This window comes from Neomonachus schauinslandi, chromosome 2 (assembly GCF_002201575.2).
Source record: "Neomonachus schauinslandi chromosome 2, ASM220157v2, whole genome shotgun sequence".
NCBI classification, from domain to species: Eukaryota; Metazoa; Chordata; class Mammalia; order Carnivora; family Phocidae; genus Neomonachus; species Neomonachus schauinslandi.
The window spans coordinates 69,877,158-69,897,617 of NC_058404.1; the positions used below are offsets into that span (position 1 = coordinate 69,877,158).

At 35.1% G+C, this 20,460-nt stretch overlaps 1 protein-coding gene across 1 annotated transcript; it reads right to left on the minus strand.

Moving 5' to 3' along the window:
* Positions 1 to 13,731: 13,731 nt before the first annotated feature.
* Positions 13,732 to 16,144, minus strand: LOC110588570 (serine/threonine-protein kinase Nek4-like). The gene is given in 4 exon segments (XM_044912589.1): positions 13,732 to 14,551; positions 14,554 to 14,716; positions 14,719 to 15,834; positions 15,836 to 16,144. Coding segments are annotated over 4 exon segments (2,367 nt in total). The 3' UTR covers positions 13,732 to 13,772.
* Positions 16,145 to 20,460: the final 4,316 nt, after the last annotated feature.

The window sequence follows — 20,460 nt, forward strand, 5'->3', positions numbered from 1 at the left end:
TCTCTCTCTCACTGTCAAATAAATAAATAAATCTTTAAAAGAAATTCACCAATAAAGAATGAACCCATGAAACCCTAGTCACCCTACACTCACCCCCAAAGAAAGCAGAACCCAGGTCCACATGCTCTCTCTCTTGTTATTCTCTCTTCCTGTCTTCTTTCTTTTTCTCTCTCCCTCTCCCTAAAACGTCACTGTGTGGGCCCTATGCTGTATACCTTCCTTCCTAAAAAAAGTAATAAGGCTTTTTTTTTTTTAAACATTCCCTGATGGTTGTTGTTGAGGTGCATCTTGCAATCACAGAAGGACCCACAAGGGCTAATCCAGCTACAACACTGGCTCAGAGAGGAAAAATGTCTGTGGTCTCCTGGTGGGCACAGCTAGTATTTCTGGCCAATAGCGTTACTACCAATAGACTGAGACCAGCAGAAAACAATTTACCTACCACCTGGTTCATACTTGTTACCCTAGAATGTCCCTTTACTGCTGTCATCATATTTTCATTTTGTGCTTCATATGTTGAAGTTCCTACTTAGTTGGTCACATTCTTTTGGCTTTGGCTATTGAAATCACTTTAAGAGTAAGTTTGCCAATATCTTTTTTCAGGTGAGTACTTGGGAAAGTTAATTTATTTTTTGAGACTTTGCTTATCTAAAAATATTTTTATTCTGTCTTTACACTTTATTTATAATTTGGCTGACAATGAAATTCAAGATTGAAATAATATTACTTCAGTATTTTGAAGGCTTTACTTCAGTATCTTGAAACTTCATGGAACTCTGAAGCCATTTTGCCATTTTGAATGTTGATCCTTTGCACTTAATCATGAGTTCCTCCCACTCCCTTAACTCTTGAAACTTAATAAAACTTATCTTGGTTTTTCATGTCCCAAAATTTCATGTGATATGCCTCAGTATAGGTCTATTTTTGTTCACTATGTTGGGTACTCTGTCAACTCAATCTAGAAGGTTATCTCTCAATTACATTAAATTTTATTGAATAGCTTTTTTGGGTAGTCTCCTTTTCCTTCAATTATTTTTGCTGCTCCTCACTCATTCTTAATCAAAAATAACTTTTTTCTTCCAAAATATTTTTACCAAGCAAGCAATAGGAAGTAGGTCAAATGGTTTCTTTTTTTTATGTAACTTTGAGATTCTTACTGCAGTGAAAGAGATAGATGATGTTTGCTTTTATTACAAAATAAGCTGACATCTCTACTACTCTGTCTTTCCTTACCCTACAAAGCTAGGAATGGAATAAAGGTTCAATCAGAAACTCTGTAGGGTATTCTATAAACAACACTAAAATGATCTTAGAACAAGTGATAAGACAGTTAGGTAAATAAGATAACCTTTTATTGTGAATTGATTGTTAATCAGTAAAATCTGGGAGTCATACAAAAGGAACACTGGCTCTCAATAAAAACAAAACAAAACAAGACATCAGCTTGAATCAATTTTCTTAACTGGATAAAATTGCCAGGCTTATGGAAAAATTCACTCCTTCACTCAACTGCCATCGGTTAAATGAGACAGCTCATCCAATACAGTGGATAAAATAAACCATAGTTATAAACTATAACTTACCAATAATAAAGTCAGACTTCCTCATCAGAATGTCTTATATATTTTTTGAAATCTGTCCAATAAGTAAAACTAAGTAATTATGAATTCAGTGCTGCTTTTGATTGAGTTTTTGAATTAAAGATGAATCCCCAACTTTCTTTTCCAAATTACTGAAACAAAGCATGGTTTGAGGATTTTGCTATGCACATAAACATTAGACTATTGAGTGGTGGTCATCCAGGCAAGCTCCTAGTGGCATACTCAAATAAAAAATGAATGAGAAATTCCAGAAAAAGATCTGGAAGTTGCAAAGACATAGAGTCTAGTTTTCTTACACATCCCCAGTCACTCTTGTTGCTTCCGGTCAGGAGGATGAGCTACAACCTGTAAGATGGCATATCCAAAGGCAAATCTCATACAGAATATTATGTTGTCCATCTATGGGTAAAAGTAGAAGATTCAAGCCTTTGGATATTCACTAAGGCTGCTTTGAAAATAGAATGTTAAATATTAACAAGGAATTTAGCCTAATTTAACAGTTTTTCTTTTCTTGTTTTGGAAATGACTGTTTTCTCAATAGCACTGAGAAGTATATTTTATACTTTAGCTGTAACACATAACATCTTCTCAAAAATTTTGCTAAGAGTTTCTGATAAATTGTATAATCATTTAAAGACTAACATTTTGTTTCATGAATTCACCCCAGCTAGTGTCTGTGCCTATTTTTTTAGATCATTGAAAAGCTTTATTAATTTGCCTTCAACTTGCAGTTTAAAATATTACAGAGTTAGACCAGAACTTCAAATATTTTCAGTTTAGTTTTTATTACTAAAGTCACATACTATTATTTATGATGTATTTGTGGGTGTGTGTTTTAATCACTTGCAACAAATACTCTTTTAATGTTTTTCTTTTTAACTTTAGATTTTAATTTTTTCAAATTAGGTTTTTCATACCCTCATTTGAATTTATTATATATTTTTTTAAAAGATTTTATTTATTTATTTGAGAGAGAGAATGAGACAGAGAGAGCATGAGAGGGGGGAAGGTCAGAGGGAGAAGCAGGCTCCCTGCCGAGCAGGGAGCTCGATGCCGGACTCGATCCAGGGACTCCAGGATCATGACCTGAACCAAAGGCAGTTGCTTAACCAACTGAGCCACCCAGGCGCCCTGAATTTATTATATTAAGAACAGTAATCTCTGAGCTGCTCAGGCAGAAATTCATTCACAATCAATAATTTTTATTTCTGCCTCTATTTTCTGATACTGTCTTCTGGTTTAATGTTATTGTAATCCTGGAATGTATGTCTGTGGCTCTGGCCATTGTTATAATTGAAAATCCCTAGTATTTCAACAAGAAACTGGAGGAGTTGACAACAGATTCTGTGTTAGTGGCACATTAATGGGACATTTTTGATGCAATATTTAGCAGCTGTAAGGCTAGTTAAGGGAAATCTCAGTCCCACTGGCCAATTTCTAGAGTCACAAGTGAGAATAAACTGACAAATGAGGCTCAGAAATAATAAGTGATTTAGCGGCCCAGAGCCCCACAAAATGTTTATAGAAAAGTGAGAACTAAAACACAGTTTTCTTGACTTTTGCTTATTTTATCTAATTTATATTCACCTATGTCATTATTATGATACGGCTCTGACCAAAGTCAGATTTGTTATTGGAACTATTTGACAGCCTTTACATAAGTTATGCAACCAATTACCAATGCAATCAGAATTACCTTAGTAATTATGTTTTTTTTGGGGGGGGGAGAAGCTTGAAATTGAAGAATTTTACTAAGTGTTTATTCTTATATCTTTATCATTTTCCTGTGAATACTGCTGGCTTTATCCACTGAACAGCAATATTATTTTTTTCAGTGAATACACATTTTGAATTATTTCATTGTTGATTGTCAACCTCCTGTAAGTCCCAGGCCCCATCTATGGCCTAGTCTTAATCCTAGATGCACACCGGAGTCACCTGGGCAGCATTTAAAATAATATGATCACCTAGATCCTAACCCTAGAGATTCTGATTTAATTCGTTTATAGTTGCACTTAAGCATTGGTATTTCTAAAAAGTTCTCTAAGGGAATCTAATATGTAGCCAGAGTTGAGAATCTCTGCTCTGTGTTATGCAACACTGGTTTCACCCATGTACATTTTCAGACACTCAAGAACTTTTAAATCTAGAATCAAGAATGAAACGTTAGGAAGTGGGCTTAGAATTTATTAATTTGTGCTCTTTCTCAGATAGAAATCTGTCTTATTACCTTTCCGATGGCTAATCATCCAGTGTTGGTAAAGTTTCACTACTATTATATTTCTGACAACTCCAAACTTCATTCTTAGTCTGAACCAAAATATCCTTTTTTTTCACTCAGAATTACCTTAGTAATTATTTTTTTTTTGCAGAAATTGAATAATTTTACTTTGTTTATTCTTATATCTTTATCATTTTCCTGTAAATACTACTGGCTTTATCCACTGAAGAGCAATGTTAATTTTTTTCAGTAGATACACATTTTGAATTATTTCATTGTAATTTATAACAAATCCAGCTGTCCCTTTTTGCATTTAAACAGGACTGAATGTTCTGCCTTTCAATTTATAGAGGACAAAAAACTTTCCTTTACCAGGATTCTAGTTCCAAAGACTTATAGTTGGTTGTAAGTTATGGTTTCATTCTGTATTGGGAAATTTAAAATCTGTGTTTAAGTTCCAACTCTGCCATTAATAAATTAACATGAATCTCAGTGAGTACTCATTTTATGTCAGTATGCTAGTATGAGCAAAGTATACAGAAGTCTAATGACGGAAATAATAATAACTTACATTATATAGTATATTATAGAGAACTACAAGTTCTTTGCCTTGAAGAAGTTCTAAATGAGTTGTAGAGATAAGAATACAAGAAAAGTAATGAATGACACAGACAAACTGTATGAAAATTTCCATGATAAACTTTGGGTTCTGTAAGAGTTAAAAGCATGGGGAAATTAATAATGATAAATATTTATGAAAACCTCCATGAAAGAGAACTTGCAAATGACTGGAACTTTGTCTTGTCATGTTTAAATAAAGAATATGAAGGGTAAGGAAGGTGTTTTATGTAAAGAAAATGGCATAAAGAAGTGTGTGAGGGGGGAGAAAGGGGGGAGAGAGAGAGACTCTAAATGAAAAGAAAATGTGTTGATACTAGGAAGAAGTAAAGTTAAGTAAGTGGTGTGGAAGCAATGTAGCAGAGTTATTAAAGAATTCCGACTTTGAAGTCTGATTGGTATGGGCTTTTTTTGATATGGGTTAATTTTTTTTATTTTTTAATTTAAATATAATTGCCATATAACATTGTATAAGTTTAAGGTGTACATGTTGATCTGATATATTTATATATTAAAATATGGTAACTGCTGTAGCATTAACTAATACCTCTTCCTGTCACATAATTATTTTCTTTTTTATACAGGTTTAAATTCTTACCTTACTCTTACTAGCTATGACTGACCTTGGATAAGTTATTTACCTTGTAAGCCTCAGTTTCCATATTATTAAAATAGAAACATGACAACACCTGCCACATTCTGGCTGATAAATGAGACAATCCTTGTCAAGTACTTAGCTCAGTGTCTGTCCTCAATAAATATGAGCTAAAACTTAAATGAAGCCAAGCCAAGAAATAATATATTTAATACGGTTGGAGATTTGTTTTTCCTAAAGCCTGCAAATCAGGGAACAATATTTGAGTCAATTTAGTTTGGCAGGAGAACACCGAACAAAGGTAGAGAGAATTTAGTTTGAGAGACCGTAGAATTGGTTATTTCAGGAATTGAGGCTTGAAGAGGTAGAGTACAACATTAGTGGCATTAAAATTAAAAATGATAGGACAGGTGAAAGAGATTTCAAAGAAATTTTGCAAGTCTTCCTTACTCAGAAAAACAAAACAAAACAAAACACTTTGGTTAATGTTGAGTTTCAAAAGGCAGGGAGCTATCTGAATAAAAGAGTCTAAGAGATAATCAAAAATATTAGCTTGAGTTTGACTGGGAGAACAGGACTGAGCTTACAGATATGAACACCAACTGTATAAAATAGAAGTTAAAGTCATAAAATGAGGTCTCTGAATAAGAAAGTGTAGTAGTTGAGCCTTTAGTAAAGGACTTAAGATGGATCATTCAATCTGCCTAATGGTTAATGGATCCTTTTTTATTGCAGGCTCTCAAGAAATATGTACCAGGGCATTACTGATTATTACTATTTCCATCCACTACTTTCTCCATTTCATCCTCTTAGGGATATCCTTTCCTCCGACCATCTTCAGTTTCACATTTGCTGAGTTGACATAGGCAGTTTCTCTTAAGCAGAGATGAAAGCTATCAACTTTTTGTTTTTTTTGCATTTTTCTCATTTATCATTTAAGTGTATTTTAGAGTAAAAATTAATATTTGTCAAGCCAAAGACAGAGTTAGACAGTTTGCTGCTGCTTTTAGCATTCAATTCTAAAAGTATTTTACATTATCAGACACATGTGGATATTCTATGGCTTAGTCCTTCTATGAATATGTAAATGTCAGTTATATGTTTATTTCTTTCCATTGACTTAAATTTTCTTCTCTTCTTAAATAGTACTGCATATGTTCCTCTTATAATGGGAAACATGGAGGGAAAAATCACATGCATAGCTTTTTTTCTCAATGTGAAATGAAATAATTTGGGCTTTGGTGATGGTTAAAGAGGTAGTTTTCCTTTGTTGGTATAGCAATATCTAATAGATGGAGCTTTTTCTCTTCATCTTCATACTTTGAGTCTGTGGTTCTGTTTGAAGAATATGACTACTGGATTTCTAGGCTGCAATCTGTATTTTTCAGGTTAGCAGAGCCTTTAAATATATATTATTTCTTCTCACATTTTCATCATTTGTCTTTTCTCTTCTGCATAATCAAACTTGTTCCATGCTGTTTTATTCCTTTTGCTTGGAGGGTATTGGTAACAGAAGTAGAAATCAGTGAGGGAATCTGTTTTTTCACCTTGTCCTAGGTGGGTCCTCTGGAAGTGTATACTTGATGGTATATTAATGTTTATGTAGTTACAAGGAGGAGGAAGTGGTAACAAAGATGACTAGCAGATGGTGTGCTTCAAAGGCTGTGTGGTTGTTAAGCCAATTTAATGGCTGTTACTCGGGCATTGGACCAGATACAAAGTCTGCATGGTCATTTTTATTACCGAAGTGACGAGTATCACAGGCTGCCTTGATTCACAGTAGACTTTTGTCAACCTGTACCATGCACAGCCTTTATTATGGTGCACCACAAGTGGTATGCAACAGATGCAAATGTGGAGTCATTATGGAAATGAACCTACGCTCTTATTAACTCACAGAAGGTGTTTATGAGGGTCATCACGCCTTTCATTTGGCACCTATGTGAGATCTGACTCTTTCAGGGATGGTGCTAATTCATTTTCAGCAACAAGTTTTACTCTACTCACTGACTGGTCTTTTGAAAACCTCTTAAATAAATGTGGAAAGCAGACACAGTTTCTTAAAGATTTAGTAAATGACAAATGGGAACAGAATAATTTTTCATCTGCATAGCAGAGAGGATGTCCATTGTATATAAACACTCTCCTCATTACTCAGGGCAACTATTATGGTATTATTTACCTAATTTAGTAGTTAATACATGCATATGGATGTAAACCCATTAAAGTTACACTTTAAAGAGTATTTAAGTTTTTTCTATTTTGGAGGAAAATATAGTTTGGCTTGACCTATGCCTACTTCAGATAGGGATAAATAACAATCTAATTTTGTTTTAAGTGGAAATATGTATGTCTAGAGGCTTTTAGAAATAAATCATAGTTAGATAAAGTAAATTGATTAATCAGAATAAATAATCAGCGATTGGTTATATGTTCACAACTGGTAGAGATTAATTTCTAAACTTCAAAGGGCATAGAAATGGCATTTTCAAAAATCAAAAGAATACTAGACTACTTTATTTTGAGCAAATTCATTTTAAAGGCATATCTTTCCTTTTGATTTAGATATTCTTAAGAAATGCAAAACATTGGAAAGGCATGAAAAAATGAGGAGTTGTAAGGACAGTAAAAAGTAAGTAAACATCCTTTTAGATTCTTCTAGCAATATTGAGGGAATTTTGAGTTGCCAATATAATTTAAAATATTGCTTTTACAAATTTTATTTTCAGGCATTAGCTTTGATACTTATGCAGAGAAAATGTTAAACAACTTTCATTAGTTTTACAATTCCACCAGGAAAAAATGAGTATTTTTATTACAGTGTTCTTTCGTGTAAGTAATAAATTCTTACTTATAAGATGAAGTGCCATAGTTTCTATCTGTAAGAGAAAGAAATGTGTGAGTGTCATAGTCTTTTTGTAAACAGTGATACTTTCTAGCCCTATCAAATGCTGTTTCAAATCCCTTACAAAATTATATTCTAACCATTTCTGTATTAATCATTTTGTATTTATTTAACATTTATTTCTAGCAGTTTCATAGTGTACGATCACAATAATAAATCATTTACTTTAAGTGCTGAGTTATGGAGGTGAAAGATGAAGGGAGGAAGACAGTAATGATAGAATTTATCAGAGTTACATACAATATCTCAGCTAAGTCAGTCATTAGCTCGTGGTTTAAGATGAAAGTATAAAAGCACAAAATTCATAAAATAGTTTCAGAACATTCAGCATTGAACATTACAAAGAGTTTCACATTTTTTGTAGACTTTTCTAAGATTGTTCCTAGTTCATTTAGTTAAAAATATATATATATATATTTTTTTAAGATTTTATTTATTTATTTGAGAGAGAGAGAATGAGAGAAAGCACATGAGAGGGGGGAGGGTCAGAGGGAGAAGCAGACTCCCTGCCGAGCAGGGAGCCCGATGCGGGACTCGATCCAGGGACTCCAGGATCATGACCTGAGCCGAAGGCAGTTGCTTAACCAACTGAGCCACCCAGGCGCCCAGTTAAAAATATATTTGCGAACTTCAATACCTATTATGAATTTTTTGATCACTGAAAAAATATACAGATATAGCCTATTTTTTTAATTAAAAGAAATTAAGGTAGATGTGGTTCACTTCTATAAAAGCTGTCCTTTTATGGAAACACATTTTTTCCTACTCTTAGACATAGCAACTGGTATTTTCTATGTAACTCTCCTTCACCAATTAAGTAATTAGTTAATTAATTAGTTAGTTAATTATTTAGTTCTAGAAGCCTATTTTTGGTTCCCCACCATATACCAGATCTAAAAAAGTACTTCATAGTTATCCAGGATGCCATGAGCTGGTCTTTCTTGGATGGGTCTCATTTGTAAAATGGAAATGTATCATTTTTGTTTGTTTGTTTGTTTTGTGTTTTTTTTTGTTTTGTTTTTGGTTTTGTTTTGCAAATGTATCCTTTTACTTGTACTACTATGAATTAACTATTCCCACAACCAAATATATGGTATATTTTGAAACTCGGTTTATTTTTGAGAGTTTACAAAGAAATCACACTGCTTTTAGTTGGACATTAACAAGGTTCTTTTGAGATTTTTAATTTTAAGGATAAAATATTTGAGGCTTCAGTCAATAACCTAAAATCTTGAGGCTTCACTGTCCATTTGTCCTAGTGGTAGAGTGAAATAAAAATGATTTTCTGAGTCAGACTGGTGTCAGACTCTTTATTTGTTCCCTTTGCTCACTTTCGTCTGAAGTTTGAGTAATCATATACAGTATCTTGTCAGATTCTTTTCAGCACTCTGCATCTCCATAAGGTAATAACAACTTTTCTTCAGAATCCAGACTTTTGCTAAACTGTGAAAGAAAGTGTTTCTCTTTAATCATTAAAATATAATATTTATGCCCCATCTTCTATTTTAGGAAATACAAATTAAAATTTACTTCTGTTCAATATCTATCAAGTTTTATTTTGAAAAAAATAACAGGTAATGTGATATTTAAATTTGCTTAAGGTTATTATTTTTCAATCCATAGGTCATAAGATATTTGTGGGTCAGGAAGTTAATTTAATAGTTCCTGGCCAATATTTAAATACTAAATGAACTCAGAATAAATTGCAAATTTCAGAGGACATCTTATACAGTAACAGTATATGCTGTTTCATTACATATGTGTGTGTTTATATTTAGATATGCTAATATATATTTTACTCTCATTCATAAAATATTTTATGTTTATCTTTGTTAATCTATAACATCACTAAATAATGTGCCTGGATTCTATTATTCTGGTACCATATAGAAATTATTTTTATTGCATCATTCTGCTTTGGAATAGTGTTGTCAGTTTACAACAAAGGGCATTATAAAACAATAACAACACTACACAGAATCTGTTATTTATTTAATAAAGGAAGTGGTAGATACTGTTACTCCTTCAGTACTTGGACCATAGTTATTACTTTGTAAGAATCCAGAGGAGAAACTTACTTCTTTTTTCTATGCTAGCAATGATTCTTCTGACAAATTTACTATTTTCATGTGTGTGTCTGTGTAGACAGATGGGAATTTTGAAACATTTGTAGGCTCTTTTCTCACAAGAAGATAGGATTTATGGCTTGCATTTTTATGCATTAATTTAATATTGATTTCATTTTACATAGTGAACTTTTATTTTAATTTCTCTTTGCTTTATTTATTATTTATTTTAATCTTGGCTTACAGTTAGAATTTTAAAAACGAGATATAGAATGAATAAGTCCATATGTAGAACATTCATATATCCATCATAAGGAATGGAAATGCCACTTGATCTGCTTCTTACAGAGTCATTATAATAACCAGCTAATAGTCAGACTGATACTTTCAGGCATGGCCTTGAATAGGAGTTATGACAAATGAGATGAACTAAATGTTTTGGATAAGAAATTATCTTTACACACTTAACATTCTTTCTTTAGAGAAATAATAAATATCTGATTTTATAAAATGTATTCACTCAAACATACAGAAGAATTATCATTTAGTGTTTATAATATGTTTAGCATCAATATTATGATTGTAGATTCTGGAGGCTGAACCCAGGGAGTTCAGTCATTCTGTGTCACTTAGTAGCTATGTCACTTGGAGCAAGGCATTAACACCGCTGTGTCTGAATACCTTATTCTTAGTGAGGACAATAATAGAATCTATCTCTTAGAGTCATTTAGAAGATTAAAGCATTGAATATATGCAATACTGAGAACACTATTTGGCTCACAGAAATAACTGTATAAGTTAGCAATTATTTCCATCCTATTCCTATCCACAGCCACAGAACTTTTCAGAAAAACAATTCTTTTAATGCCTTCTCTTTTCTTTTTCTTTTGCAAGCCTCAGATCATCCTTCTACATTTCAATGATACGCCTTTCAAGAAGTTCAGTAATTCCTGCCACTTGGTTCAGTAAATTGGTTTCTTTGATCCCTTTTCCCCCTAGGTTTGGAAAACTTCAATGGAGCATTGCTGATGTTAGAGAAAAGAGAAAATCTTAGGCAAGTGCGATAAAGAAATGACAAGAAAGATTTCCAGATGGGAAGAATATGCACTTGCTCTGTGAGTCCTGGCATTACTTTGATTTTAATTACTTGTCTTTATCTTTTGCTTTCAAACTGAAGAAATGTTTTATACTTAATAATTCTATTGATATATCTTTTTTGCCCAAGATAGTACTCAGAGTACAGCAAAGATATATATGTGTGTTTTCCAGTTTTCACTAACACTGAATATTAAGAGTTCAAACTTTTTATGTTATGTAATGAAATGAATATGATTTCTTTTCTAAAAACTTATTATCTCTCCTACCCATCTACTTTCACTATCTCATCCAATTTTCTCCCTCTTCCAAATTTCGTGTTCCATTTTCCCTATTTAGTATCACAAAAATAAAGATGCTGTTCATCCCCTCACATCGCTCTCCTCTATAATATTGTGAGTATATACATTAGCTAGAGTCTTGTTCTTATAGCGTCATTACTGCACTGAAGAATCAATCCAGTAAGCATGGTTCTTACCCTTTGTAAAAGAAAAATCAGAAAAGTATGCGATCAAGTTAAGATGCTGTCTTTGAAAAAGACTAAAGCCACAGCATATAATAGGAACCATGTGCTAAGAATGTCCAGGAGAAGATGTTCTTTTCCTCACACGGTTCCCTTCAGAAGTGCAGAGCTATTTGTAGCCTCTAGATGTAATGGACTGAAAGCTCTCTATTTCTTGTCTGTCTACTTGTCCCTCAGGTATTAGCTCAAACACTGCCTTGTCTAAGAAGACAGGCCTATGTTGTCCCTGGCCTTAAGTTCCATGAGAACAGAGATTCTCCTTTGTATTTACAACTTCTATTGAACTAATTGTAATATAGCGGTCACTGTTGAATTGGCCGAATTGATGAATTGAAGATGAGTAGAATTAAATGTAGATCTTCTTCCCTTTCTGATTAAAGGCAATAAATATTACTGATGGTGTGGAAAAATGGTCTTGTTTTTGGGTTTTTTGGCTTTTAACATAGGATTCACTCTTTGGAGCAACATATAATAATAAATAAAATCAGGAAACCCATTTCTATGTATCAAGTTTTAATATAAATTTTGCGAAATTCAAATGGAAAGTGAATTGGCCTCAATTGAATAAAGCCCTTGGGTACTTGCTACAAGTACAGTAATTTACTAAAGGTTTTGACTGATTTAACTAAAAACTGAGTAATAACTAAAAGTTTTTGTATGGATGCCACAATATTAAAATAGTCTTTTCTATGAAATGTTCCACAAACATTTCAGAGAAATTATCTGAAACAAAGTAGCAAATAAATTTGAAAAATATTGCATACATTATCTTGTCTTAGAGAGTCATAATTCACATTAATTTATTAAAACCTCTGAAAAGTCTTACAATAAAGAGATATGTAACTTTTGGGCGCCTGGGTGGCTCAGTTGGTTAAGCAACTGCCTTCGGCTCAGGTCGTGATCCTGGAGTCCCGGGATCGAGTCCCACATCGGGCTCCCTGCTCAGCGAGGAGCCTGCTTCTTCCTCTGACCCTCCCCCCTCTCATGTACTCTCTCTCATTCTCGCTCTCTCAAATAAATAAATAAATCTTTAAAAAAAAAAGAGATATGTAACTTTTAAAATGTATTTACTAAATGTATTTGACCATATTAACATCCCAGGGGTGTTTCAAGAGAAACACTTTTGAGAACATATAATGAACAATTTGTATCATTTTTATATACATCCTGTGGACGGAAAATAAAGAAAGTGTTCTTAAGAGAAACATAGTGCTGTCTTGCAAGTTGAATTCCTCCTCAGAGAAAAAAATTAAACTTTTTTTTTTATAAAAACAATTTATTTCCCACATGGGAATTACCCCCTTATTAAACAACTAATAAGATATGTGATACACAGTGATACATTTAAAGACAACCAGTAATTTGATGTACAAGGCGAAAAACTTCAGGAGATAAATATGTCCAACATAACTAAAAGGAGCTGGACTGCACTTACAAATTGCTTAATTGGAAAGGGAATTAGTGTTTTAGGAAAAGTTTTTGCCAATGAAAATATTACTCTTAAAAAAAGACCAGTATACAAAAATGTTGATTGACAAAGCCAAAATATTTGTTTCAATTCTTATGTACTGTAAATGAGGTTCATATTAAATGAAAATAAAAGGCTAAACATCCATCAATATATAAAAAAGGAATTCAGTTGCTCAAATAGTAGATACAACTTCATATTCATATTCAAATCTACTCCCAGAATCATGAATTAACTTTTTAAAAAAATAATTTATCAACTACTACCTAGTTATTAACAATGACGAGTATCACTATGACATATTATTTACTTCTCCTATGCATTTATCACTATAGTACAATATAAAACTTCCAATCTAATTTTATGGCCCTGTAATCAAGCTAATTAGTACCTTAAAAATAAAATTCTAAATATAAAACTGGTGGTTTAAGGCTCAGTAAACAGTAACCAGACATCTTCTAATAGATTTTCTTCATCAAGAGAGTAAGCTAGCCAAAGGTTTTTTCTTTCTTTTGTGACATTGCTTCATGTTACTCTGTTCAATCCCACTTTTCTCCCAGTTAAAAAAAAAAAAAGGAGAAATAAGGACAGTGAATGGCCTCCAATCACTATTATGGGTTTGTTTCTGTTTAAGCCAAAAACCTTTAAAAATAGGTCTTTAGTTCTGGCAGATTAAATTCTCAAAAATTCACATTTTCTTCAAAAAATTTCAACTGGCGAGCTTTCACACTGTAAGCTGTATATTTTTCACCCATGTGCTCTTGCAAACATACCTCTCTCTCCAATTCATCGTCTTCTTCCAAAAGATCATACACCTGTTCTAAAAGCTGAATCCCCAGGCCCTGGATTACATCAGCTCTCAAAACTTCAACTATTCTTCTGATCTTTTCAGAACCTGGCATGACAGCAGAAGGTAGCTCTTTAAAATGGAGGTCCTCAGCTTCTTCTGCAACTTTCCCATGAAGTATCAGCGTATCCCGGTACTTCCGATGAAGTTTAACTTCTGACACTGGCTCTGGAACCAGGAGATCTTCATAGCTCTCTTTAGACTCCAATTTTAGGGTCTGAGTCATCAACTGCACCAAGTCACTCATTTCATTTGTATGACATTTCCGTTCCCTGGAATCCCCATCTGATTTATCAGTTGAACTTGTAGAAGAACTTAATTCATCCTCAGACAGACAGTGGATGAGTTTCCTTTCCTGAGCAACAGTGCAGTTGGAAGACAACCATTGGGCAGGGGCGGGCTGGCCTTCTTCTTGTGGTTTCCCTGGCCCTGATGCACTCCGAGAAGCTCTCCTCATTGAAGGGCCTGAGGGGAACACTTCTTCCTGTGACTGCTTTAGTCGCCTCCTCTCTCTTGCTGATAATGGTCGATCCTTTGATGATGACACCTCCCTGCTCCTCGAACAGCTCACAGACCCAATGGCCACTCTATTTTGGTTTTCAGCATCTTTTTTGTTAATGTGACATCCGTTTTTCCAACAGTGGGAAGAGAAGGCAAAAGTCGAGGAGCAGCCTCCTGGAACTGTCTCTCTTCCCCACTGTGCTCAGGCAGTTCTCTTTTCTTCTGTCGTCGCTGTCGAGAGAGGGAAGGCTCAGAGCCAGAACTCTGTGGCTGTAAACGTGGGGGGGGGTTCTATCTGGTTTTTCTATAACACATTCACCAGCAACTTGATCCTGGTCTTTCAGGTTTTGGTCTTTGTTGAGGGGCTGCAGAGGTCTCACTGGGTCATTCCTTTCCCCAGTGACATCATCAGAGGACCACGTGGGAATTAGGTTTCTGGGTTGAGGGCTGGGCTTAGTGCCATCCTGCAGCTTCTCCTTCACTTGAGAAATACTGCATTTACTTTCTAGCTCATTAGAGGCATCTAAGTGTCTTGGCTGATTCTCCCGAACTAAGTCGTCGCTCAGTGAATTCCTTCTTTCTGCAGGTAAGATGTCAATATTCGCTTTACGGATGGTGGCTAACGATTCTGAGGTATTGCTCACGTCTGGTTTGCAGATGTAGCCTTTCAGACTTGCTGGTATCTTCAAGGGGCCAATGACTATGGGTTTCTCCTGGGACAAACATTTGTCTTCACCCATTACATATGTCTTGGAGCCCTCAGAAGAGTGTGACTGGAGGGGAACTACTTTATGACTCGATTCAACGTTTCCAGAGACCACTGCAGGAACAGGCTTCGACTTAGAGTCGCCATTTTTAATATTACTTTTGGAGGTTTTTGCCTTTGTGGCCTCCAAAAACAGAGCGATTTGGCGCTTTATGTAAGGCTGCCTCAGGATGCTCCTCACAGAGGGTCTTTCTTCAGGCCTTTTGCTCAGCATTGTTCTTATCAGTTCTGCCAGCTCTGGGCTATAATCTTTTGGCATTGGTGGCAGCTTTCCTTCAGTAATCCGATAAACTAAAGAATTCATGTCTTTTGCATTGAAAGCATGCTTCAGGGTGGCCATTTGATAAACACAGCATCCCAGAGCCCAAACATCAGACTTATAGTTGTAAGGTTTGTTTGAAAACAATTCAGGGCTCATGTAGTACGGTGTGCCAATGAGGGTGCTAGCCATGTCACAGTGGTTCTCTAACACTCGAGCAGTTCCTAGGTCACCCACTTTGATGATGTTTGTTCTTGTGAGGAAAACATTTTGAGTTTTCAGATCTCGGTGAAGGATGTGTTTTTCATGTAAATACTGCAGGGCCATGGCAATCTGAACAAACCATTCCACCACCTGACTCTCAGGCAGAAAGAAGCTGCCCCTTCTGTTCTTTGAGCTTTCGGTACAGATCACCTCCTTCGCAGAAGCCCATGACGATGTACAGCAGACCGTCGCCTCCCTCCCATGACTCCTTATAGGTGACAATATTAGGGTGCTTCAACTGAAACAAGAGCTGAGCTTCCGGTTCAGCGGCTCGCCGCTCTCGGCTGGAGGCATTTCGGAGGTTCAGCTTTTTGATGACATACTGCCTGCCGTGCCGACGGTGCCTCACGAGCGTCACCTCCCCGTAGCTGCCCCTGCCCACGACCCGCAGGTAGCAGTAGGCGGCCAGGGGCATGTTCCCGGCGCCGGCCCAAAGCTGTGATGCGGCGGCAGCGGTGGCCAGGGTCGCGGGCCGCGTCAGGAGACCCCGCTCATGCCCAAGACGCCGCTGTTCTGGCGGCTGCTGAGACTGTCGGGCCCCTACGCGAGCTCGGAGGCTGGGCCCACAGCGACGCCGCTGCCATAGCAATCCCGGCCAGCACCCCAAATTAAACTTTTAACAGAAAAATTACCCATAGGAGTTGTTGCCCTAGAGTTAGGCATCTGGGAGAGTAAATATAAAAGCAGATCTGAAAGTATGAGATCAGTAAAAGGGGAAATGGGAAGGATGAATCTAGCAGTGATTGCTTTCAAGGAGGTAATCATTAAATAAAGTGAAATAGACCTGCAAGGGGAAAGATCAAGCATCAGGAGTGGAATCAGCTTGAACTGAAAGACATCTATACCTTTTGCTTCGAGTGAAAATAACAAAGAAAAGAAATTTTGTAACTCTTTCTGATTGTCTCCTTACTTATTTTTCCAACCAGCAGATGCAGATTCATTTCCTTAACCTTACACCTTGAATGATGGGAAGTTTCAGAGGCATATTAGATCACGACAAATAAAAAATATTTTCACAAGGTTTGAGTCTAAGCATCAAGCTATTTTTGAGAACAGATTGATGACCTTCATTTGTCAGGTTTGCCAGATGGAAGTCCTAAGTATTGAATTCTCTCATTGTACTCTATATTTTAGGAAAATGTGATCTCTTAAGTACTATGGAAGGTTTGCAATCTCAATATGTGGTATTCTAAAGTTATATAGTTTCTTTACTACATTCTATATCACCTACTAAACCTCTCAAAAGCACAAACGGGAGCTTATTTCAGTGGAGACATTTTCCTGAAAACTAAAGAAGAGTTTTTATAGATATTAATACCAGTTATTGGGAAAGTATTGGTAAATTTTAATATTTATAAAGAACAATCACAATTTAACAAATAGAATAGAATTGGGAAACAATATATCAAAGGTTTGTACTTGGGTATTATGGAGTTCTATCATTAAAAACAAAATAAGCAAACAAAAAATTTCTAAGGAGCAGAATCAGGATGCCTGGATGTTCTGGAAACTATAGCCAGAATCTATTGTCACTTACTAATGGCTTATCAAAAATGGATAGATTAGGGGGCGCCTGGGTGGCTCAGTCAGTTAAGCATCTGCCTTTGGCTCAGGTCATGATCCGGAGTCCTGGGACTGGATCCTGTATTGGGCTCCCTGGACAGCCTGCTTCTTCCTCTCCCTCTGCCCCTCCCCCCCCCGCTTGTTCTCTCTCTCTCTCTCAAATAAATAAATAAAATCTTTAAAAAAAATTGATAGATTAGAAATTCATTTATTCAAAAACTATTTATTGAGTACCTATGTAATGATCATCAGGCTAAGCACTGGGAATATAATAGTTAACCTGGAAGATACAGTTCCAGAACTCAAGAATCTTACCATTTGATGGGGAGTATAGAAAAGAAGGCAGGAAGATAAATTTTTTAGAACATATTTAATGATACACTGTATGAAATAGCTTCTATTGGAGAAGGCTATGAGTCAGAGAAGAATTCTCAGAGAAACTGACATCTAATTTACAAACACCTACAAAGATATAAGTAGGGGCTAGAAAGATTCCGATGAGAAGAGAAGATGGATTAAAGCAGAGAAAGGAAAATTATGTGTAAAACCCTGAAGGTAAGGGAAATTACAGAGAATAATAGATGGGAGCATTCAAGATTGAAAATAGGACCAGAGTACTAGGTAATTTTAGTGTCCCAGTAGAAACATGAGTTGGAATAGACTATGGGAAAGATAGAAAAAACAGAATGAGTAGAAGGGTTTGAAACATATTTAATAATACTAATAATAGGTAGAATAACCATTATTGAACACTGCCTGTTAGACACTGTAGTAAATGCTTTCATGCACTATGGCATTTATTCCTCCCAAATTTCTATGAATTCGATTTTTTTTATTAAGACAATTTTTTAAGAAGAGCTTAAAATTCACAGCAAAACTGAGGGGAAGAGACAGAGATTACCTCCTGTTCCCACATGCATAACCATTCTCATTATCAACATTCCCCATCATAGTGATACATTTGCTACAATTGATTAACCTGCATTGATACATCATTATCACCCAAAGTCCAAAATTTACATCAATGTTCATTCTTAGCATTGTACATTTCATGGGTTTGGATAAATGTGTAATGGCATGTATCTATCATCATATAATCATACATTTTCACTGCCCTAAATACCCTCTCTGTTCCTCTTATTTATTTTTTTTTTAAGATTTTATTTATTTGACAGAAAGAGAGACAGCAAGACAGGGAACACAAACAGGGGGAGTGGGAGAGGGAGAAGCAGGCCTCCTGCAGAGCAGGGAGCCCGATCCGGGGCTCGATCCCAGGACGCTGGGATCATGACCTGAGCCAAAGGCAGACACTGAATGACTGAGCCACCCCGGCACCCCCATCTTATTTAATTTTTAAATTATAAAGCCAAGGGGAGGCTCTTCAGTTAGCTACTAAGTCTTTTTGAAGCATAGTGCATAGTGCATTAGCTATTCTGGGTCTTTTGCTTCTCCAGTGAAATTTTAAAATAAGTTTATCAATATCCACATAATAACTTCTAGGGATTTTGATTGGGATTGCATTAATCTATAGACTAAATAAGGAAGAACTGACATTTTGACAACATTGAGTCTTGCTATCCATGAATGTAGAATATCTATCTATTTGGTTCTACTTTGATTGAGGTAGATATTTTTAAATGAGAAATTTTATTTTTAAATTATGTCTTAAAGAAATTTAAAAATAAAGAATCTAAGGCTCAGAGAAACTCAAGGTCACACAACATTAAGAAGAGGAATAGGGACTTAGATCCCAGCTGTCTGATTCTTTTTTTGTTGTTGTTTTTGTTTTTCAGGCTGCCTGATTCTAAAGTCCATTCACTTCTCCACTATATTAAGAGAGAAGCAATTAATTTGCTATAGGGAATGGAGAAAGAAGGGCTAAAGTTTTGTGTTTAGTTTTCTTGTTTGTTTAGCTGGGTTGATAATGCCATTCGATGAGATAGGGAACATGGGAAGAAGATTAGGTTGGGAAAAACTGAGTTAAAGGATAGCTATTCCATGTATGAAATATTCTTGGGATATACAACTATAGATATTTATCTATATGATATAGATAGAAGTATATAAGTATACATTTTCATTAGATAGTTGAAATATACATCTGGAGTTCAGAAAAGAGAATGTAGCTATAAATGTAGATTTAGGAATTGTTAGTATAAATAGCAGAGGAAAGCCAGAATTTATTTCCATTGGTGAGTCTAGAATATTAGCATTATATAAAAACAGTGATGAGGTAAAAAATATGCCCTGATTGATGATGGCTACAAGGAATTGATATATGTGGCAACTCTAAGTGTTCTCAATAAGACCCGTCATTCAAAAGGATGATTTGCAAACACAAGAGATGTCCATTTATACATTCATTAATTCATTTAATCATTCATTTTCTGTGACACACATAACTACTGTAATAACCTAATTCAAATGCACAATTTATTCAGAAATCCTATAATAGAAGATTATATGGTGCAAAAATATATTTCCATTTTTCTTTGCTTTCAGACCAGAACAAATGAGTTTAATTCTCTTCTGAGACTAGATTCTGTATAATCATCATTTGGGGAGCAAAATGACTCAGTGAATCCATGTACATTAACAAAAAGGTTAGCATTATTCAAAAGGAGACTAAGGTTGTTTCATGTCATAGGGGACCAATTAATGAAGTGCTCACAAGAAAAAAGCACTTCCCCAAACAGGGACATTTCTAAGGGCTACATGTCAACTCTTCAAAATGCTACACACTCATAAATTCATGCCAGTGGTAGACTCTCGGAAAATATTTAAACTTCTATTAGGACAAAGGGAACCAATATGCTACCTTTTTTTTAGACTTCCAGAAGTTTTTTATAACTATTATCAGTTGCTATTATTTCTCTTACTTCTTTCTATGTCTGTAAATAAAACAATAATTTAAGAATACCCTAAATGACAAAGATGATTATTGAATAATTCAACCAACTTTCCTGCTATAGTTTGAATGAAAATTTTTCTTCACTCACAGCTTAGTTTCTTTCACACATTCAAACTTTATATTACTGAATTACGGAAGAATCTGAATATGGTATTTTACTACTTTTTTCCATCACCAATATCAATGTAATTATTTTTCTTGTTGATATAGAGAGTTTGTTCAGACCACATGCATTGTTAATTACATGCATAATACTA